The sequence below is a fragment of the Bos grunniens genome, chromosome 22, assembly GCF_055505025.1.
Source record: "Bos grunniens cultivar Pamir isolate PY7600 chromosome 22, Bosgru_T2T1.0, whole genome shotgun sequence".
NCBI classification, from domain to species: Eukaryota; Metazoa; Chordata; class Mammalia; order Artiodactyla; family Bovidae; genus Bos; species Bos grunniens.
In genome coordinates, this window is record NC_141186.1 from 43,470,161 (window position 1) to 43,493,473 (window position 23,313).

General features: G+C 45.3%; 1 protein-coding gene across 1 annotated transcript; it reads left to right on the forward strand.

Moving 5' to 3' along the window:
* The first annotated feature begins 1,908 nt into the window (after positions 1–1,908).
* On the forward strand, positions 1,909–22,664 carry DNASE1L3 (deoxyribonuclease 1L3). The gene is made up of 8 exons (XM_086367333.1): positions 1,909–2,194; positions 6,574–6,662; positions 9,808–9,897; positions 10,456–10,568; positions 13,084–13,196; positions 15,786–15,943; positions 20,813–20,909; positions 21,220–22,664. The coding sequence occupies exons 1-8, from the start codon at positions 2,054–2,056 to the stop codon at positions 21,334–21,336; spliced, it is 918 nt and encodes a 305-aa protein (XP_086223459.1). The 5' UTR covers positions 1,909–2,053; the 3' UTR covers positions 21,337–22,664.
* Positions 22,665–23,313: the final 649 nt, after the last annotated feature.

Below are 23,313 nucleotides of genomic sequence, written 5' to 3' on the forward strand. Positions count from 1 at the left end.
TCATGCTTATAAGTTCGACATATAAAGGTTTTTTATTTCATTGATAAGTCCAGCTAAGATTGCCAGGTAAAATACATGCTGCCTAACTAAATTTGAATTATCTAAAATTCAAATTGACCTAGTGCTCTGTATTTTTATTTGCTAAGTCTGGCAACTCTATATCCAACAAACTTAAATAATTACCTCTAAGGGGTTATAGACCCATTTACAAACATTTTAAACTTCTTTTATACATCTATTTCCTTGTAAAGTTCTTCAGTTATCTGAATAAAAAAAAGCCACCCTTTTTAACACCAAATAATCCTAATACATTCAACTTATAAAACACTGTTAACCCAGAATTCTTATAAATGTTCCAGAACTGTACAGAAACTTAGGAAGGTTTCAAATAAGAGTTACAAATCTAAATACATTCCCTCAATTGCACATTTTATTTTGTAGTTACAAGACTGCCAGTTTAATAGGTTAAAATCTTTCATATGTTACAAGGTCATAAAATACCACATATGCAGAAATTCCTTCTTGAAAGACACAAAAAACTGTACCCACTGAATTCTCAACCTTCCTCTGGTCGGAAGATACCCACTCACCAGGGAAGACAATCACCACCGGCTTTTCACCAGAGATTCAACGAGGCTTAAGGTCTGGACTGTGGCCAATGGGGAGATTAACATCCCCACCAGTTCAGGAAGTCATTATTTCCTTCCATATATTCAACCCTTTGGGATTATCTCCCTAGAACGCCTGGGTGTGCTTGGCTAGTGATTTGGCCAGGATACTGACTGGATGCACGTTGGTGATACCTGCACGCTCTTCCCTGTGACTATGATCACACGTCCATCACTTCAAGAGGGAGTGGTCTGGAGACCCCAACACTGCCTTCAATTTATTACTTCCTCTCTTCACAGAAGACTTTTCCATGACAAAGTCTGCAAATCCTACCTGGGTTTATAAATTGACTGGATTTTGTACTTTTTTGTTTTTCAGATCTTCTCATCTTCCTGCCCAAATCTCTAAAAGCCATTTTGTTGTTGTTGTTTAGTCGCTAAGTCAGGTCCAACTCTCTGCAACCCCATGGATTGTAGCCTGCCAGACTCCTCTGTCCATGGATTTTCCCAGGCAAAATTACTGGAGTGGGTTGCCTTTTCCTTCTCCAGGGGATCTTCCTGACCCAGGGATCCAACCCACATCTCTTGCATGGCAGGCAAATTCTTTACCGGTGGGAAGACACCAGGGAAGCCCCAAGAGCCATTTTACTTGGACTGAAATCCTACAGTTCTTGCAAAACCTTCCTTTCACAGGGCCACACAACTCTCACAAACATTAACTAATATCAGATTGAATCATGGCTCTCCCCAAAGGCTTAATTAACTCTGTCCTTTCAGTCCAAAGACTGACCCATCCCAGCAGATCTGCAACTGCTTTTCTGGCAATACACTGCTAGTATTTGGTGTGTTGAATTGTATATAGCAAAACTTGCCTTAAAAATTATGTTATTCAAACCAGACTTGACTTTAATTTCGCCCATCAGAGTTGTTGGCGAGCTGGAATCTGGGTGTGTCCAGGGACAGCTAACTGCCAAATCCCCAAACCTGGCAGAATTCCCCACTGTCTCCTGCCTCCTTGACCTCCCACCCACACACAGAAGGCTCCACACCCCAGGTGCTCTCTGGGGTGGACCATTTCCGAGTTCATCAGTTTCCAGGAGAAGGGATATGGTATGCGATCACAGCAGAAAGGACCAGATGTCAGGGCTGGCTTCCTGCTGGGTTAAGAGTGACTGCAGAGACTGATGCCTAGATTAAGCGGACCAGTTTCCTCATCTGAGTGACAAAAACAGGGGATCCTAAAAACTAGCTCATTTCCTTCATTCCCTTGGGGAATGAAACGCGTGATCTTCAGTTCCTCAGAGAAGTGAAAGCAGCAACAAGGAATCCAGTAATTCTTGTTATCAGCAAGCTTTACAAGTCAGCAGAGTCTGAGCAGGTGGCTCAGAGCCCGCTCTCCAGACACTGCTACCCTCTCTCCGAGCCCTGAAGTCAGAGGAGCCACGATGCCTCTGCCGCTGGCCTGCCTGCTGCTTCTCCTCCTCTCCACCCACAGTGCCCTGGCCCTCAAGATCTGCTCCTTCAATGTGAGGTCCTTTGGGGAATCCAAGAAGGCAAACTGTAATGCCATGGATGTCATTGTGAAGGTAAGCCCATTTTCCTGTTAGAAGGACTGCTGGATACCCCTCACGCTTTCTCTAAAGCTTTCGGACTTTTAAGAGACTCAAGAGTTGTTTAACTGAAGTTAGCCCCTCCCTAGGGTGAAGGAAGCTTGTGCACTCTCTCCCTCCCCTCCACTCCTCTCCCTTTCTTTTTCCTTCTCTCCCCCTACAGCCATCAATCTTTTTCCAATTCCCAAGTCTAATCTTTCTCCCCACTTAGCTAAGACTTCCCTTGGGTAATCTGATCAATGTCTTGAGACTGTTCACATTCTTCTCGTGTCAGTTGATTCTCTTTATCCTATGCTGGCTGCTGCTGCTGCTAAGTCGCTTCAGTCACGTCCGACTCTGTGTGACCCCATAGACAGCAGCCCACCAGGCTCCACCGTCCCTGGGATTCTCCAGGCAAGAACACTGGAGTGGCTTGCCATTTCCTTCTCCAATGCATGAAAGTGAAAAGTCAAAGTGAAGTCGCTCAGTCGTGTCTGACTCTTAGCGACCCCATGGACTGCAGCCTACCAGGCTCCTCTGTCCGTGGGATTTTCCAGGCAAGAGTACTGGAGTGGGGTGTCATTGCCTTCTCCACTTTATCCTCTAGGTTAATTTATTTTTGATGCTGGGGCTGAAACCCTTCCCAAGACTCTGGGTTTTATTACCTTAGAAACCCCAGAGACACCACGTTTTGGTGGGAGCACCAGGGGCCCTGGGCTCACCTTTCACTAGGCAGCCAGGTGCACCAGCTCTGCCAGTCCCTTCTCCCTGAGCCCCTCAGTGCCTTTCAGTAAGATGGTCCTCACACAACCTGGCCAGCATGCAGGGTTACTGTGAAAGTGTAATGAGTCCACGGTGAGAGCTCACACTGACAGAGCCTTTGCAGAGCCCACTCTGTGCCAGTCACTGTATTAGGCATTTTATATTAAGACAACTTATTTAACTTAAGCCATGATCACATCTGTCACGTCTTCATAAACACTATCACCTCCTCACCTACAATTTCTTCCCCATCAGTTTTTTTTTTGTAAAATAACATCTTAATTTTTTAAATTAGGACTGTAATTTTTTAAATTATAAACTTATATTTTACAAATTAATTTTATTACACTAAAAATAGTCAATATGGACTATTTTGAAAATACAGAAACATATAAAGAAGTATCCTATCACTTGAAGGTAACAGTTGTTGGCACTTGGGTAACTTTGTTGCGGATGTTTTTCTATCCAAAAATAATACATAAACATGCATCTATTTTGCAGCATGGAGATACCCTATTCTGCTTTTATATAAGAAGCATTTCATACGTTGTTAATATTCTTTTAAAACACAACTTTTAATGCCTTATGCCGCGTTTCCAACGTGTTTCATTCAACGCTTCTCTATCTGGGGATGCTTAGGATATTTCCAGTTTTTCTGTTGCAATACATCTTCCTCTTTGATCTGCATAAGTAATAATAAGGGCTTCCCAGATGGCTCAGTAGTAAAGAATCCATCTGCCAAGAAGCAGATGTGGGTTCAATTCCTGGGTCAGGAAGATCCCCAAGAGAAAGAAATAGCAACTCACTCCAGTATTCTTGCCTGGGAAATCCCGTACAGTAATAATAATAATAACAACATTTTGTTGTTTGCCTCCTACATGGCTGGCCCTCTTCTAATATTCATTTATCCTCCAACAATCCTGTGAGGGAATGACTATTATTATGCCAATTTACAGATAAGGAAACAGATGCAGAGTAGTAGCAGGAACTTTTTTACAGTGGAAGACATTCCTCAAAGTGAGAAAACTAGATCAAAGTATTAATACATTTCCCTGGTGGCTCAGATGGTAAAGAATCTGCCCACAGTACAGAAGATGCAGGTTCGATCCCTAGGTTGGGAAGATCTCCTGAAGACGGGATCTTCTACCCACTCCAGTATTCTTGCCTGGAAAATTCCACGGACAGAAGAGCCTAGAGGGCTACACTCCATGGGGTCACAGAGTCAGACACAACTGAGTGACTAACATTTTCTTTGACTTTTCATATACATATTCTAAAGTGCTTTCCAGAAAGATCTGACAGTGGTTAAGTGACTAAATCAGGAGGCTGGCTGGGAGAACAGCACCCAGCTCTCTTTGGTGAACCCTACAAGTCTGACGCCATGATATGCAAGCCTGTTGATGGAAGGATGCAGACTCTGACATAGTCTCACTCCTCTGTCACTACACTGGTATATCTTCAGCCCCTGGCACTTTTTAATGGCACCAGGCCAGTGTCGGTGGCCCTCTCTGCTCTGCCCTTTATAGAGAGGAAACTAGAATATATATGTGCTCTGGAAATAGGACCAGTGGCATAATCCCCCTGCTCCGTGTTTCTGGAACTGATGTGAAAAGACAAAATGAATACTGAGGATGCTCTGTCCTTGACAACCAAATTCCAGCCCACTAGAATTCCATACAAAGGAAGATCCCAGTGGCCTCCAGTGGGGTTGACACCCTGGTCCTCAGCTTACTGCTCATTCTGAAGGGGACCCTCCTATATTCTTTACCCACTGAGTTCTTCTTTTTTCTTTTTTTAGCCACTCCCTATGGCAGGCATTTGGGATCTTAGTTCCCTGACAAGGGGTCGAACCTGTGACCCCTGCAGAGGAAGCCCAGAGTTCTAACCACTAGACCACCAGGAAAGTCCCCACACTGAATTATTTCTTGCCTCTCAGGGCTTGTTCAAAAGTATCCTCCATGGAGCCTTCCCTGATCCTCTGGGCAGATGTAACTAATTATTCCTCAACACTCTCATAGGCCTGACTTTTATTTAGCACAACTGTCTTTGGTCTCTCACTGTAGCTAGTTCTTTCCATTTGTCTTTTTCACTGATAACGAGTCTTTGAGGGAGGGAGTACATTTTAATAGTACAGCATGGTGGGAAAAGGCAATGGCACCCCACTCCAGTACTCTTGCCTGGAAAATCCCATGGACGGAGGAGCCTGGTAGGCTGCAGTCCATGGGGGTCGCTAAGAGTCGGACATGACTGAGCGACTTCACTTTCAATTTTCACTTTTATGCACTGGAGAAGGAAATGGCAACCCGTTCCAGTGTTCTTGCCTGGAGAATCCCAGGGACGGGGGAGCCTGGTGGGCTGCCGTCTATGGGGTGGCACAGAGTCAGACACAACTGAAGGGACTTAGCAGCAGCAGCAGCAGCAGCACGGTGGGCTTTGCAGTCATGTGAACCTGACTTCACATCCTACTCTTATCACCTATACTGGCTTCACGACTTTAGTCTTTCAGTCACTCTGAGCTTGGTTTCCTCCTATGCTTAATGAGTTCAAAATCATAGCTGTCTCAGAGCTGGTGAGGCTCTGAGTAGGCTCACAATAAATGTTAACTCTTACAATTATTATAATTGTACTTCTTCATTTCTGCAGTATCCAGCCTGGTATTCTTTACTTACTAAGGCCATAATAGATATATTTATTATTATTATTATTGTAATTATTCAAACAAAGCCAACTTGCAGGACTTACAGGGATCATGCGATTTTGGTCTGGATTCTGGTTGCCTAGGTTCACATTCTGGCTCAGCCACTTTCTAGCTGGGTGATTCTGGATAGTATCTCAGCTTTCCCAGAAAGAACCTCAGGCTCTTTGTCTTCACAATGTATATCATAATAGTACTTACCTCAGTGAGTGAGTGAAGTCGCTCAGTCGTGTCCGACTCTTTGTGACCCCATGGACTGTAGCCTACCATGCTCAGGGCGTCTATCATTTATTTCAGAGAAGAGGATAGTTAATTTAACAAAGCACCCAATCTGATACTTAAAACATAGTAAGTGCCCCCCAAATAATAAATCAATCAATCTAATCAAAAAATGGGCAATCTAAACAGATATTTCTCTAAAGAAGACGTACAGATGGCCAATGTTGCTAATTATTAGAGAAATGCAAATCAAAACTACAGTCACTCTAGTCAGAATGGCCATCATTAAAAGGTCAACAAATAGCAAATGCTAGAAAGGATGTGGAGAAAAGGGAACCCTCTGACATTGTTGGTGGCTCAGATGGTAAAGAATCTGCCTGCAGTGCGGGAGACCCAGGCTTAATCCCAGGGTTCGATCCCCTGGAGAAGGGAATGGCAACCCCCTCCAGTATTCTTGCCTAGAGAATTTCATGGATAGAGGAACCTGCTGGGCTGCAGCCCATGGGGTAGCAAAGAGTGGTACACGGCTGAGCGACTACAACTTTCACTTTCATATGTATAACTGACTCGCTGCTCTGTACAGCAGAAATTAACACCACACTGTAAATCAACTACAATGAAAAAAGAATAAGTGCCCAATAAAAGGTTTCATTATTTGTAGTAAATGGCCTCACACCCCCGGGGAATTCTCTCTCTGCAGGTCATCAAACGCTGTGATATCATACTCCTGATGGAAATCAAGGACAGCAGCAACAGGATCTGCCCCACACTGATGGAGAAGCTAAACGGGTAAAGATGGGGCCCCGGACCCTCTGCCGGCTCAAAGCCAAGTGCAAAGATCTGAAAATCCCCTGGGAACTGAAACTAGTGTAGCACCAGCACTGGCCCAGACCACCAGGTCACGTGGCCCACGCTGCCCAGGCTTTCAACTGTATTAACTGCGGCCCTGAGAGTTTTCAACCAGCTAGTTCTAATATGATAAAACAAAAGAGGGAAATGGGTGAGGAATCAGGACTGAGAGAAATGAAACAGACTAGAAGCTGAGCTGAAGTACGGTTACAAAGAAAAGACTGAGTGCAAATATGAAAACATGATATGCCCACGGGCTAGAATATTACACTGCGATTAAAAGTCATGGTTACTACAGAGTAGGTTAGAGCTAAACATTCCAGCATGGAAAGATGGCTACAATACATGGCAAAAAGCAAGTCCAGAACTATACGTAGAAGAGCCCATTTTAGTAATCACACTACATCACACATGAATAAGGGTGTGGTGGAGTTTGCATGGGCATAAAAGAAAGACAGGAAGGATGTGCTCAACTGTTAAGAGTGGTTACTTCCTGGGCGTGGTGGGTATGACTGGAGAACCACTTGGAAGGGGGCTATGAAGAAATGGGAAACATTTGCTTTTTATTTTATATACCTCTGTCAGTTCAGTTCAGTTCAGTCACTCAGTTGTGTCTGGCTCTTTGCAACCCCGTGGACATATACCCCATGGACATAAACCTCTGTACGATTTGAGTATTTTACAAAGTCTGAATTTGATGATTTGATTTGAATTTTTGAGTATTTTACAAAAAGTCTTAAGCCTGAGAGAAACAGCCTTCGATGCTCTCCTTCACAGAGCGAGGCCCCTGGGCTGATGGCAACCACCCCTCTCTGGGCCTCAGTTTCTCATCTGAGAGTCCAGACTTGGAGCAAAGCATCTCCTTTTTAGCCTCACAGGTCTGCTCTTGACAATGACAGAGGGGATGAAGCCCAGGCACTAGGCACCTCCACTCAGCTCAGACCACGTGGGCTTGGATTCTGGCTTGGCTATGATCTTGGGCAAGTTACTGAACCTCATTGTACCTCATTTTCCCCATCTATAAATAAAGCTAATAATAGAACTCATCTTCCTGGGATGTGGTGATAATTAAACCAAATCATTCATGTAAATGGTTAAGCTGTGCCTGGTATGGAGCAGTGGCAACTAAGTGCTGGGATGTTCATCACTAGTAGAAGGAAGGGGATGCGTGTAATGGCAAGTGATGATCCAGAGGCCCGCAGGAAACAGCGACTGATGACCACAACCGCACCATACAGGCCAGGCATCCCGTCAATCCGTTTGTGTGTGCTATCTCATTCGCTCCTCACAACAGCTCTGTGGAGCAGGTTCTCCCACTACTTCCCTTATAGCTGAGGGACAGAGGCACAGACAGCAAGGATCTGCCAGGTAATCCAGCCAATAAATGGCCAAACCCACCTTTGTGCCTGGGTGGTGTCTGAGTCCAAGCCAGTGCTCTGGTCTGAGTCCCCTCAACCTTCTTTGAAGTGGCCCGGGCCAGTGTTTAGAAGTATGAGGGACCGAGGGGACGGGGGTTACAGGCACCACCTGCAGCTGGTCTGGATTAAGCCCTCCCACCCTCGGTGGTCTCAGTTCTCCCCACCCTCCCTAGACTGTGCTGTGGACTCCAAGCAGAGCCAGGCCTGTGTGTCTCCTAATTCTCTGTAAGCCAGGAAGGGCCTTCGTCACTTCATAGCCGAGTCATTGCAAGCAGTTTGCCAACCCAGGACTTGGCAGGCTAGATTTAGAACAGAGCCAGTCTTTCCAAATTGGAAGCCCAGCGGAATCCACTGTCTGCGCTCCTGGGGCCCCCATAGCCAGATGTGCCTTAGAATATTAATTTCCAGGAATTTCTGCGGGCTCTAAGTTGGCCCCTAAAAGCCCCCTCTAGTTTCTCCCAATGGAACCTGAGAATATGCCACAGCTTAGACATACCCCAGATCTTCTAGAGGGATGGTGAAGTAGACTCTGCCCAGGGTGGAGTTATCAGCAGGTTTGGCACACACATGTGAGTCAAGTCTTCCTGATAAGGGTGAGGCAGAGGATCAATGGGACTTTATGACTGTATCCTCAGTCCCCAGAATAGAAACAATAGCCATTTGGAATCACAGTTTCAGGACTTGTGAAAAAAATGCCTGGGGGGTTTCAGAGCAGAAAAGAAATGTCCAAAAAAAATCTTAGTAGGTCAGCCATAAAAAGGAACGCGTTTGAGTCAGTTCTTATCAGGTGGATGAACCTGGAACCTATTATACAGAGTGAAGTGAGTCAGGAAGAGAAAGATGAATACCGTATTCTAACACATATATACAGAATCTAGAAAATTTACTTACAGGGCAACAATGGAGAAACAGACATAGAGAATAGATTTACGGACATGGGGAGAGGGGAGGAGAGGGTGAGATGTAAGGAAAGAGAAAAAAGGAAACTTACGATAGCCAATGGGAATTTGCTGTATGGCTCAGGAAACTCAAACAGGGGCTCTGTATCAACCTAGAGGGGTGGAAGACAGGAGGGAGCTTCAAAAGGGAGGGGATATATGTCTAACTAAGGCTGATTAATGTTGAGGTTTGACAGAAAACAGCAAAATTCTAGAAAGCAATTATTTTTCAATAAAAAAAATAAATATAATTTACAAAAAGTCTTAGTAGGAATCCTGCATATGATAAATGCTCAGGAGTAACCCGGTGAAGTTAATTCTACCAGGAAGCATGAGATGCAGTCCAGCCACAGGCCAGAACAACCTTCGGGGCTGACTACGGCCTGAATCTTCTATGGTCTCAGTGAAGTCCTGTACCTGTCTTCAGGTACAGGACAAAGCAGGTGGATTTGGGGGTGAGCAGGATCTCAATTCAAATCCCAGCTCTGCACTTGCAAACTATAAAAGTGGAGTAATAATAGTACTCCTCTTATCAGGACAAGAAATAATGGCAGGTGTCACATTCCCAGTAAGTGGTGGCCCTTCTTATGAGACTCAAAGGTTATAATGAACAGAAGCCCTTCTACATGATGCCATTGGGCATCCGGAAGCTGACTGGAGGGAGCGGAACCTAGGCAGAGAGAAACGTTTGTTCTTTAAGATGCAATGTAAAATCTTTTTGTTTTCCAGAAATTCAAGAAAAGGCATAACATACAACTATGTGATTAGCTCTCGCCTTGGAAGAAACACATATAAAGAACAGTATGCCTTTTTCTATAAGTAAGTATAAATTATGCTTCCCGGAACATGGTTTACTTATCAATATGACCGTGAATGGAATAAAAATCTTTTCCTCAAAACCAAATTTAGATGTCAAACCAGCTCTCAGTACTGATCAAATTACTGAGCTGTTAAAAGTGGGGCTGATGGAAAGGATAATATTAACTCTTCAAAACTAATTTGCTGGATGACTTGGTGACCTGGTCAGGAAAGTCAAAGAGTTCTTTATCCCCCATGGTCAAGTCCTGGCAGGGGATGGAAACATGAATTGCCCAGCATGGCTGCTCTGGGACATCACATTCTCATTTTCTTCCTACTAATAATCTCTGCTGAGTCTGACCTTTAAGTTTTGAGCTCCCCAGATACTCAGTTCCCCAAGGGCTCTGGCCCTTGTGGAGACTGACTGAGCCTTGTCCTCAGGTAAAAGATCCCTTTCGGCACTCAACTCTGCAGGGGAGGCCAATAAAGCTGTGGGAACATTCATCTCTGCTTCTTCAAAGAAGTAAGAAGAAAGCCAACTCATCTTGGAGGACTGTCTTTTTTTCTTTTTTCTTCCAGAGAAAAGCTAGTGTCTGTAAAACAAAGCTACCTCTACCACGACTATCAGGCTGGAGACGCAGATGTGTTTTCCAGGGAACCCTTTGTGGTCTGGTTCCAGTCACCCTACACCGGTGAGACCTACAGGCCCCTCTCACTCCTCACTTCCCCAGAGAGCCCATGAATGGGCAGCAGCCCTGAGTTGTGAGCTGTGACCCCAGGGTTTATGCAGCATCTTTAGGGAGGCATTTCGCTTGAGATGACCATTAGGGGTTCCTAACACTTGAATGCGGAGGACACAGTATAGTTTGATGACACCAGGCTGGCTGCTTAGAATGCCACAGCTCAAGACTTCCTTGTCCTAGAAGCCACTTTCTGGAATCAATAATAACCTTACTCTTACCTGGTAAGAGTAACCTTTGGAGCGTTTGGGCTGATGGCAATTATTTAGAAAAATCCCCCAGTCCCAATCAAGGACAGCTGCTCCTTCATTTGAAAAATCTGAACACTGGCCAACGAAGATGATCTCCCAACCTAGAGCCACACTGCCCCTCCAGTGATCACAGAGCCATCTCCCCCACAGACTGGGGGAAGAAGCACCCTGATTTCTGACAACAATAGTACTTGTATTAGTCACTAACAATTATTCATCTGTGATGAATGCCAGGTTCCTCTCATCTTTGCAACACCCAAAAAGATAGCAACTAGGACTGTCTATGCTTTACGACGGAGGAAGTTGAGGTTCAAATAGATGGAGTCACACACCCAAGCTCATCCAGCAGTTATTGAAGTGAACAAGCCAGGGCTGTAACACAAACTTCCATCTCAGGAGCCCACGCTTTTAACCACCATGCAATACTCAACAGAAAGTCAAGAATTACTTTGATTTGTAGACTGGAACTATAGAGAATCAGATCTTTTTTTCAATACCCACTACATGGGTACTGGACAAGACAGAAAAGGTCCCTGTCCTTGTGCAGCAGGGGAGACAGATAATAACTAAATAGTCAGAGCTGTACATATGAACATCTATATCTACATCACACAAATATTAACATCTTCAACTATGAAGCTAACTATTTCTGCGCAGGGTTAATAGCTCAGAACAGAGTATTTTAGGAAAACAAACATGGAAGAACGGCGGGAGAGTTTTCAGCAGGAAACAAACAAAAAACTGAGAAGGAGGTGAGGGCTACTGAGGAACCACAAGTGCCTTTCAGAGAGGACATTCAATAATCGTTTTTGTCACGCACGTGATTCACATTCAGCTGATCTGGCAGCGTTAGGAGAGGCCCTTCCCACCAAACGATTCTTCTTTGAGAGAGTACTCAACCTTCGTGAACTGCCGAACAGACCTGTTTGTCTGGAGCTTCTACCCTTCCCTACTACCCTCGCCCCACAACACCCACCCGCACTGGGATGGCATTCCTCTGCCATGTTTGGAGTTTTCTCTCCATCTGAACAAGCAAATGTCTTTATGTCACCTCTGTTTGGGATTAAAGAGGAAGGAGTTCGCCATTTATCTATCTTTTCTTCCTTCATTTATTCTCTCAATCATTCATTCATGAGCTCAATCAACAAACATTTCTGAGCACCTCCAACGTGCCAGGCATGGTGCTAGGTTCTGGAGCCAAGAGGGTGAACAAGAAGATAAGCCTGCCCTCAGAGAACTTAGGTTCCAGTGGGCTAAGCAGGTAATTTCAGAGCATGAAGGCAGTAAGCAGGGCTTACTGAATAGCAGGGTAAGGGGCCACCTTAGACAGGGCAACTGGGGGACACCTCCCCGGAGGTGACAATGGCTCTGACCAGAAGAAGCCAGTCACAGATTGCTGGTGGAAAGGCATTCTGGTGGCAGGGCACAGTGAGCACCCAAGCTCAGGAGGAGGAAAGGAGTTGGGATGTTCATGGGCCCAAAAAGAGGCAGGGGAGTGGGAAGGAGGAGGGAGGAGCAGCGTGAGAGACAGGCTACTGAAGCAGGGCAGGTCTTGGAGGCAGGCTGCTGGTCTGATGGACTTCCACTGTGGGACTTGAGCAGGGACTGCCTCATAGAACGTAGCTCCTGAGAAGAGAGGCCCTCAGGTGCAGACCAAGGGAGAGCCTGAGGAGGAGGTGTTAAGAAAGACACCACCTCCTCACTTAGGCTCCCTCAGTCCCTCCTGCTGGGGAGGCCCACAAAGGGCCACTCTGCTTTTTAAATAAAATTGTTCAGGCTTCCCCGCGCGCCCCCACCCCCCCGCCCTTCTAATTATAAAAGGAGTATAAACTGAAAACTCTTAATTTTTATTTAGAAAGTTTTTTTTCCTTAGTATAAAGTCAAACAGGCTTAATGTTTTTTTAAAAATGGAAAATACAAGGCATTTTTTTAAAAATGAGAAAATAAAAACACCCACAATGCCAGTGAGGAACACTGTCTACCAGCTTTCTCTTAGTCAGGAAGGGCAACTGGGAGAAAAGAGGCTTTGGTGTGCTGAAAATGGCAGCCTAATGACCATAAGGTTATTTAAATCTCGACCACTGGACCTTCTGGAAATGGGGGGCCCTAGATGACACAGTCCGTGCCTTTTGAGGGGACAGCCTGTTTCCCTGAAGCAGTGTTCATGGAATCTTGACAAGGAAATGTGTGACCTCTGCCTCCTTCCTGTTCCTCAGCTGTCAAGGACTTCGTGATTGTCCCCCTGCACACCACCCCTGAGACATCCGTTAGAGAGATTGATGAGCTGGCTAATGTCTACACAGATGTGAAACGTCGCTGGAATGCAGAGGTGATGACCCTCTATGTCTGCTGAATTCCCGTCTAGCAGGGGCAGAATCTGGTTCCTGAGAGGGGATGAGCAATTCTGAGGGAGGGTGAGGAGGCGGGGTCTGTGCAGACGACCACCACTTGAGAGCTTCATTTTAGGCCTTTTCTCAGCCCAAAATATCTTTCTGCTTAAATGTGCCTAGGTACGCTCCCTGGGGGTCTTGGGAAATTCACACCCTGCTCCACTAATAATGGCTGCCAACATTCACTGAGCAAATGAATAGCTGGTGCCAGGCACTATGCTAAGGCTGGACATGGATAAGTTTACTTAATCCTCCCAATAGCCAGATGAGGTAACGACTTTGATCATTCCAACTTCACAATTGAGAACAGTGAGACAAAGAGATGTCAGAAATCTTTCAGTTACAAGTGACAGAATCCCAAAATGGCTCATGAAAAGAGCGAGCAATTCATTGGTTAAAGGCAAAGTTGGACAAGGCAATCAGGGCTTGTCTTATCTCTCTCCAGTCTCCATCTCTTAGCCTCCCATTCCCCTGGTGGGCTCCATTTTCAGGCTGTCTCCACCCATATGATGGCAAGATAGTCACCAGCAGTTTCTAAAGCAACTGACAAGTTTTCTGTCCCACAATAGAACAAATATAATGGGATGGAGTCTCACTGACTAAGTCTGGATCACATGTTCATCCCTGAACCAATCACTGATGAGGTGGTTGAGATGCTCTGATTGGTTAAGTCTGTGTCAGTTCCACACCAACTTCACAGACCCAGGTAAAAGAGGAAGATGGTTTCTCAAAGAAACTAGGGGTGCTTTCACAGAGGGGAATAACAATATGTCCACCACCCGTCTTGGCCTCAATTATTTCCTCATCTGGAAAACAGCGATGGCACCCCACCCTCCACCCCCAGACGCTGTAAGGTGTATGAAAGTGTGTGGCACATATGGAAACGATCCAGAAGGCTCTTCCTCATTCTTCTTTCTCCTTTTAAGATGTGACTCCAATGACACAATCCCTCCACCTCAGTTCTGCTGCTCAAAGTGCAAAATCAGTCCAATACAGTGTGGACACAGAGCTGGGTCATGGTGCATGCAGGGGTGTGTTTCACTGCTGTTTTGTAAAAGGCAGGGTATGAGAAACACTCACTTGTTTCTAAATTATAAATTCCATTCACTCATTTGGCAAGAATTTATGGAGCATCTGTTAAATGCCAGGTACAGGGGAGGCCTCAGTGGTACAAAAGTGACCTAGAGGGGAAACTCTTGTGCTGAGCGAGGAAGGGGCTTTCAGGGAGGCTGATTTGGATTCAGTCCTTAACTTCATTCCAAGTCGAGTAGCCTACAGCAGGTCACTATATCCTCTACTCTTTCCACAGGGGACAAAGGTCCCTTCTACCTCTTAGTGCTTATTGTCAGATTTAAAATAAACTTCATAAAATACTTAACGTTTGGCTTGGCACACAGGACGTGCTCAGGAAATCATGCTTACATAAATAGAAGCTGCCTGACACTCCAGTTAAGGATGACATCCTGTCTCAACTGCACCCACCAGTCTCAGGGAAAACCATGATACCCAGAGTCAAAGGAAAATGTTTTTGAAGAAAACTCTGAGGTCAGCAACAGCACCAAACAATAGCACTAACAAGGAAATCTGTTTCCTCTCATAAGAATACTAAAATTCTGTTCCAAAAGCCCTACAGGAGAAACCACTTCCGAGACAGAAGACTCTGACGGTGGCGTTGGGGCAGAGGTGGACAACTCATTCCATCAGCCCCTCCCCGTAAGCCTCTTCGCACCTCCTCAATAGGCAGAATTCCCACGAGGAGTTAAGTTCCCAGCTTCACAACGAGAGAGGAAAGAGCAGTGCCAAATACACCACCTGAGTTCACTTTTCCTTTCTTGGAAACAAAAGGCATGGATTCATTCAGATGTTTATACCCACAGAGGCAAAAGATGTGAGGGAATAACTGAGCTGTGTTCTTTCATCTTTAATCTGTACTCCCAATTGGAGTGACTCGGTGATTAAGTACAGGAGGGAGCAGCTACAACAAATATCCTTCTTCCCATTAAGAACATCCTTCCTTGTCATACTCACCCATCCAATACTCATCAGAACTGTGGCTCGGTTTTAAACTGTGGCCTCTTCTTTTAAAAAACAAAAAGAAATTAAGACCCTATATTAGTCTGCTTGGGCTGCCATAACAAAGTCCCAAAGACTGAGTGGCTTAAACAGCAAAAATTTCTGTCCTCACAGTTCTGGAGGCTGGATGTTCAAGACCAGAATGGCAGCAGGGTTTGGCTTGGTCTTCCCTCTGTGTCCATGTCTTAATCTCTTTTTATAAGGACACAAGTCATATCAGAGTAGGCCCACCCCATATGTAACCTCATTCTATCTGTATTAACTCTTTAAAGGTCATCTGCAAATACAGTCTGAGATACTGGGGGCTAGAACATATGAATCCGGGGGGACACATTTAGCTGATAACTGAACTCATCATTTACTGGGTATGCAAGGTGGAGTCCCTGCTACCAGTTCTGCATAAAAGTGTTAGACAACAATGCCCATAGGAGACAGTTATAAATCCTGTCTTTCAGAATTTCATTTTCATGGGTGACTTCAATGCTGGCTGCAGCTACGTCCCCAAGAAGGCCTGGAAGGACATCCGCCTGAGGACGGACCCCAAGTTCGTTTGGCTGATCGGGGACCAAGAGGACACCACGGTCAAGAAGAGCACAAACTGCGCCTATGACAGGTAGGAGGCGTCTGCCAGACCACCATGAGCCCACACGGTGCCTGGTGCACGTTGGGAAAGGCGGCTCCTCCCGGGCAGGTGACGCTCCTGCTTGGAGAGCCGAGCTGCTCTGACTTTAGGCCCTTCCACTGGGTACTTTGTAAAGCATGCAAAGTGAATGGCCATATATGGTGGCCTTAAACACACAGCTTAGCAGTGGCAAGAGCGGGCTTTGCTGTTGGACGGGCCTGGATTCAAATTCTGTCTCTACCACTTAGTAAGTCAGGGACCAAGAGAGCTAAGCTCTTTGTGTCTTTGTTCCCTTAGTGGTAAAACAGAGACTATATTAAACACAAGGTTTAAACAAAGTAAAATGTATAAATCTTCTAAATCATCTAACACAGTATCTGGAATATAGTTAAGTGCTCAATATATTCACTGGCTGTTAAGTACTACATCACAAAGTCATACTGCAATTTATTCATTCAATTCTCTGTCACTGGGCATATTAGGTCATTACCAAGGGTTTGCTATTAAAAGCAAAGTGTAACGAACCCCCTACATATATATGCATTTTGTATTTATGATTTCCTCAGGATGAAAGTCTAAAAATGAGAGTAGTTACTGCAAGATAATTTATACTTCTAATGCTTTACCATACACTGGGGGTGGGGGAGGGGTGGATGGGCTGCACTGTGCAGCTTGCAGGATCTAAGTTCCCTGACCGGGGATTGAACCTGGGCCACGGCAGTAAAAGCACTGAGTCCCAACCACTGGACTGCCAGGGATTCCTATGCTGTCCTGTGCTTAGTTGCTTAGTTGTGTTTGACTCTTTGCAACTCCATGGACTGTAGCTCGCCAGGTTCGTTTGTCCATGGGATTCTCCAGGCAAGAATACTGGAGTGGGTTGCCATCCCCCTCCTCCAAGGGGATCTTCCTGACCCAGGGATTGAACCCAGGTCTCCTGTATTGAGTTGGATCTGCAATCCTTTACCATTCTAAATGCAAATATATACATCTAAATAATAGCATTCTTTAGTATTTATAAACTCTCCTTGGAGATTTTCAATCAGTTGCATCCTTAAGTTAGAAAGTGAGGAAGGACCTGAAGTGTGGGAACATTCATGACTGGCCCATCCACAGCAGAAACCACGGGTGGGGAAGTCCCGAGGAGCCCTGGTCCTCAGAGTGGTTGCTATTCCCTGAGCTCAGCACGCCACCAAGGAGCATGATGTGGCCCAGAGGACAGTTCTCACTTCTCTAGTTTTAAGTTCTGACTTTCATTTTCATCCCGTGACCTCCTTTTTACCTCTAAGAGCTTTGAGGGCATGTGTGCCTTCTGCTGACTTCATCATTCCAGCTTCCCTAAATGGAAACAGCCCTGGCCCTGGGAAAAGCAGAACCAAGGTGGGGAGTTACAGGAGACTGAGCGGCCTGGGTACTGCCCCCTCCATCCTATTATGAGGGGCTACCTCAAAGCTGGTTGAAAAGGGTTGCTTGCTCCCTCGCCCACTTGCATATGCCAGTTGTGTGGACTTGGCAGGTAAATCCCTTCTGTGGTTCCATTTCTCTTCCCTGGCAGAGGAAAGGGAGGTGACTGAAAGCAATGCCACAGAAGAACAGTGCATCCCAGGAAAAGATAGATTAGATGGGGCAGTGGGGCAGGTCAAAAAAGATGTTTACTAAAGGACTCCCAGATGTGTTTTCTAATTGTATTTTTTTAACATTTATTTTCATTTATTTATTTGGCTGCCCTGGATCTTAGCTGCAATACTCAGGATCTTTGATCTTCACTGTAGCATGTGGGATTTTGTGTGTGTGTGTGTGGCATGCAAACTCTTAGTTGTGGCATGTGGGATCTAGTTCTCTGACCAGGGATCGAACCCAGGCCCCCTGAGTCTTAGCCAGTGCACCCCAAGGGAGGTCCCCAAACGACCTCCAGTTTTACGCACTTGTATGCCAAAGGATGACAGGGTTACATGATTTTTTAAACATTACTTTCTTGTTTCGTTGCTCTGAATTTTCTGTGTTTTCCGTAACAGTATATGTCTCTTATGGTTGTAAAGAGGCATAAAGGGAGAAGATGACATGGCCTCAGGGGCAATCTTTGCTCTGTGTGCTGTGTGCTGGTGGACACGCCAAGATGCTCAGAGCCGGCTGGGCACTGAAGCAGCCTCAGGAAGCTTAGTGGGATCCCCTGACTCGCCCACACACAAAACCAACATAAGTCCAAGATAGGGGAGCCCTAACTATGCTGTTCTTCACACTCTGGGTCTGAAAGGATGGCTTCAAGAAACCTCTGCCTGAATGCCAAGAGTTTACTTATGGAGACGAGGTCAAAATTAGCCAGGTGGTGTTGGTAGCCAACAAAGGAAACTAGGTCAGCTGGCTGGAATCGGGGAAGGCTCAGTGGACAGTCATGGGTGAGCAGTCCAGCCCAGGCTGTCCCTCTTCAGCCAGCTGGTTAGGGCCATGAAGACCCTAACCACGTCACCACATTTGAGGTATATCGGACTCCACTTAACCACCACTTTCCCGTTCTCTGTCAGCACTGCAAAGCGACAGTACTATAGTCTTTTTTCTCTGTATTAGTCTTTAAATCTATTCCATTATTACTGAAATAAAATTAATTTCAAGAGAAAATTTGACAAAACTGAAGGCAAGGAAACAGCATTACTTGTCATCAATCAAAAAATAATTGTAAAAGTAAGCCCAATGAAAACCAAAAAATGTTAAATTATGCCTTCATTCTCTTGTCAGCAGAATACTCTGTCGGATGAAATAGGAGCATAGGGAAATATTAAAGATAAGCCAGGACCTTTTTCTAAAATTGAATCAGGAAAAATGAAAATAACTGCAAAGGAAACATCTTTCAGTACTCCAGACATTGCTATGTGCCGAGATGTCCACATCTCTTCCGCTGCCAGGGCTCCTGCTTGGACAGGGGACACTGTCCTGGTGCCCACAGGCCACAGCAGGGATGACCCTGTGTTTCAACCACAGGTGCTGTGCTGAGGGTCTTCGTCAGGGAGGGGGAGATGCCCCCTTCAACCCCACTTGAGTTCTTGTGGCTGGACTGACAATAAAGGTGGCACAATACTGACTAATAGGAGAAAAAGAAACAAATCTCAATTTGTACACACAGAGGGCTTACAGAAATGGGACCTAAGAAGTGGTCAAGTTGCAGAAATATCTCTTTTGACCCACCTCCTAGAGTAATGAAAACAAAAAACAAGAATAAGCAAATGGAATCTAATTAAACTTAAAAGCTTTTGCACAGCAAAGGAAACCATAAACAAAACAAAGGAAACAAAACCTAAAACAAAAGAAAATGAGACAACCTTCAGAATGGGAGAAAATATTTGCAAACAAAGTGACTGACAAGGGATTAATCTGCAAAATATGCAAACAGCTCATGTAGCTCTATGTCAAAGAAACAAATCAAAAAATGGGCAGAAGATCGAAATAGATATTTCTCCAAAGAAGACATACAAATGGCCAAAAAGCACATGAAATGATGCTCAACATCACTAACTTTCAGAGAAATGCAAGCCAAAACTACAATGAAGTATCACTTCACAAGGGTCAGAATGGCCATCATCAAAAAGTCTACAAATAATAAATATTAGAGAGCGTATTGAGAAAAGGGAACTTTCCACTGTTGGTGGGAATGTAAATTGGTACAATCACTATGGAGAACAGTATGGATGCTCCCTAAAAAACTACAGATAGAACTACCATATGATCCAGCAATTCCATTCCTGGGCATATATCCAGAGAAAACCATGATCCTAAAGGATATGTGCACTCCAATGTTCATTGCAGCATTGTTTGCAAAAGCCAAGTCACGGAAGCAACCTAAATGTCCATTGTCAGAGGAACACATAAAGAAGATGTGGTGTATATATATACACAATGGAGTATTACTCAGCCATACGCAGTGAAATAATGCCATTTGCAGCAACATGGGTAGATCTAGAGATTATTAAGCGAAGTAAACCAAAGACAAATATCATATGATGTCACTCATGTGGAATCTAATTTTAAAAAAATAAAGATACAAATGAACTTATTCACAAAATAGAAACAGACTTACAGATCTCTAAAACAAACTTACTGTTACCAAAGGGGAAACGTGGGAGACAGGGATAAATCAAGTGCTTGGGATGAACACACACACTGCTGTAAGACATAACCAATGAGCAACCACCGCATAGTACAGGGAACTCTACTCAATACTCTGCGATAACCTGTGAGAGACAAGAATCTAAAAGGAATGAATATATGTATATGTATAACTGAATCACTTTGCTGTGTACCTGAAATTAACACAACAATGGAAATCAAATGCACTCCAATAAAACTAAATTTTTTTTACAGTGGTCAAAACAGAAGGCTTTTTTATAATTTTTAGACAAAGAACAACAAAATTGCAAGGAATTGAAAGGACAAAAACTCAGGTTTGGGTGCTCAATTAGTGAAGAATTTAAACAGTGTTGGCTTGGGGGTAGTCAATTAAATAAGTAACGAAGTTTGTTTATACAGAAGTGTTGGCCTGAATTCCCTATTTCTGGAGATAAGGGTGCCTGTCCTTCCTTCTACCTCCAGATTCAGGGAGTGTACCATTCAGGGGAGATTTATTTCCTACTTTCAAGGAGACAGAAAGGAGTGTTCCTCTTACATTAGCTGTTTCTTCATATGCCATTGTGGCCTATTTTGGGGGTGGCCTATTCTGAGCTTCAGCACAAGCTAAAACCAGGGCTGGACTTTTGAACTCCATGTGAAAGGGCCAAGCAGTTCAGTCATTCCAGAGGTCAAGCAAGAAGCCCAGTTTGATCTCAGATAACAACAGCGTGGATTAATGGGATTCTTTTCTCTTTCCTTTTCCAGGATCGTGCTTAGAGGACAAAATATTGTCAACTCTGTTGTTCCTCAATCAAACCTCGTCTTTGATTTCCAGAAAGCTTACAGGTTGTCTGAATCGAAGGTACAGCTGTCATCTCATCTTTCTGTGCCACTCTCCTGGGAAGATGGGTTGGTGTCACCCAGCGATGGTTTAAGTCACCAATGGAGACCTGACCCTGGGCCACTGGGCCTTGAGTCTCAAAGCCTGTGATTCCATGACTTGAAGACCTGCCTCAACTTCTGACTGATCTGGTCCAGGGATGATGCTCCCAGTGTGTGTTCCTTTGGGTGACTTGGGGCATTTCATTCTCAGCCTCCCTCAGCTTGAATTCATTTGTCACTAAAATCAAGGTGTCTCCTAATTCCCAAATCTATCTCCCTTTTCTCTACAGGCCCTGGATGTCAGTGACCACTTTCCAGTTGAATTTAAACTTCAGTCTTCGAGGGCCTTCACCAACAGCAAAAAATCTGTTTCTTCAAAGAAGAAAAAAAAGACCAGTCATGCCTAGATACAAGGGTGCCATTTTTATTAACTATTTCTTGCCTCTAAATAAAGCAGCTCCAACAGGTATGAACTGTTCCCTGTGCTCAGGAAACAAGACTGGCCCAAATGCTTCCATTTTTCAACCTGAATCTACTTCATCTTAAGCCAAACCGGGAAGAGTGTCTTTTATTCTCCCTCTTGAGCCCAAACCTCCCTTGAATGTCTAGAAAGGAAACTGGGGGCTTCACATCCTGACCCCAGCAGGTGTCACTGCTCAAACGGCTGAGAAGCTACACGAAGAGGAACATCGGCTTTCTGTTTTGAGCATCCTGTTCCACAGGAAACGACCCTAAAGGCCAAGATGCCAAGGCCCCAACAGTACCCCATGGTTTGGGCAATGAACTGCTTTAGGACCTGGCCCTCATGTGTGAGGTCAGGCCACCATCGCATCTTGCAGGGATGCAGGGTGAGGCCATTCCCACTGGTCTCCCTGCCTCCAAACAGTCCTCCAACTCAGCTAGCCCAGCGATCACCAGTGTCATCCTTTGAAATTCCAATCTGACCACAGCCCAGCCCCATCCCCACCCCATTTTAAAATCCTTCAGGAGCTCCTGACACCACATGGAGAGCACCCAGGGTATCCGGATGCCCAGGAAGGTCTCTATTTCCTGGTTTCTCATGTCGGCCTTACCTTTGCCCACCATGGACTGTAGCCCAGCAGGACTGCCCCTTCCTTGCATGCCCCAAGCTCTCCCTCCTTCTGGGCTCAGCAACCGCCATATGCCATACCCTACTCTAACGTACACCTCGTCGTATGTTTACCAGGGCCACTATTTGGGCTCTGTGGGGGCCTGGGGGGACAAAGGCCCAGCAGGCTGGGAGGGACTGGAGGACCCTGTTATCTTTCCGCAGCTGCAGACTTGCAGAGGAGTCCAGCAGCAAGGCACCGTTTTATCCATATCCACAGTGACCATTTTGGTTTGTTTTGCTTTGTCTTCCCTTATATTGTTTCTTTGAGTAGTACATGAGCAGGACTAAATCTGTAAGCAGTACCAAGAAAGAAGCCATGACAAGGGACACTGTGCCCAGCCCTCCATCTCTGGTTTCCTGTCTCAGAAGAGGTCCCTCTTATCAGCTGATGCATTCCACCTGAGAGACTCTGCAAAATAAGCACCATGTGTAATCTTGAGAAATAGAGCCTGGCATACTATATGCGCAGTCCCACTTTTTGCTGATTTTCCTAATTATATTGAGGGTGATGTGACTTTTGATATAACAGAGACTGTAAGCCTGATACTTGAGATCTGGTTACATCTGGCTGAGAGAATAAAATCAAAAGTGCCCTGCTTTAAACATGCCCTGATTTCTCCAAACATCCAGTGAACCTCAGAGGTCTTGCTGGAACCGGCGGTGGCAAGGCTATAAAGCTTCCGTGACCCCTTATGAGCACTGCTCACAGTCCCAGGAAAACTTCCAGTTTCCAAGGCGCAAAATGGTCAAGCAAGCAATTCACAAATGAGCTCACTGCTGAAGAAAAGGTCATCCCTTTGTCCCAAAGGCCAGCAACGTGGCTGGGAAGACTCTGTGCCAGAAGGGGGAGGCAGGGGAAGTGAGCCAGACACTACCTGAGTCTGTCCATGTTTCTGGCCTGGTCTTGCCACCCTGCAGCCTCTTTGGCTATAAGACATCTCTCTGTCCCTGCATTGGAGCAACTTACTGGGCCCACGGACATCTGCCAGCTCCCATTCTGGGCAAACTATGCCAAGCAAGAGGGTACGAAGTGCGGCTTCTTCTCACGGGCTGCAACTTAACAAGCCCCAGACATCCTCCCATTGTTCTGGCTCATTTGGCCTGGCTGGGACAAAGAGTTCCTGTGACTTTGGGGGAGTGGGGTGTACCCTGGTCCTATGTATTCAGCTTTGGCTTTGTCCAGAGGGTTTGAAATCTTAGGGAACCAGTTACCATGCCAATTCCCCAGGGTCCAGCACCCTTGGAGTCTGTC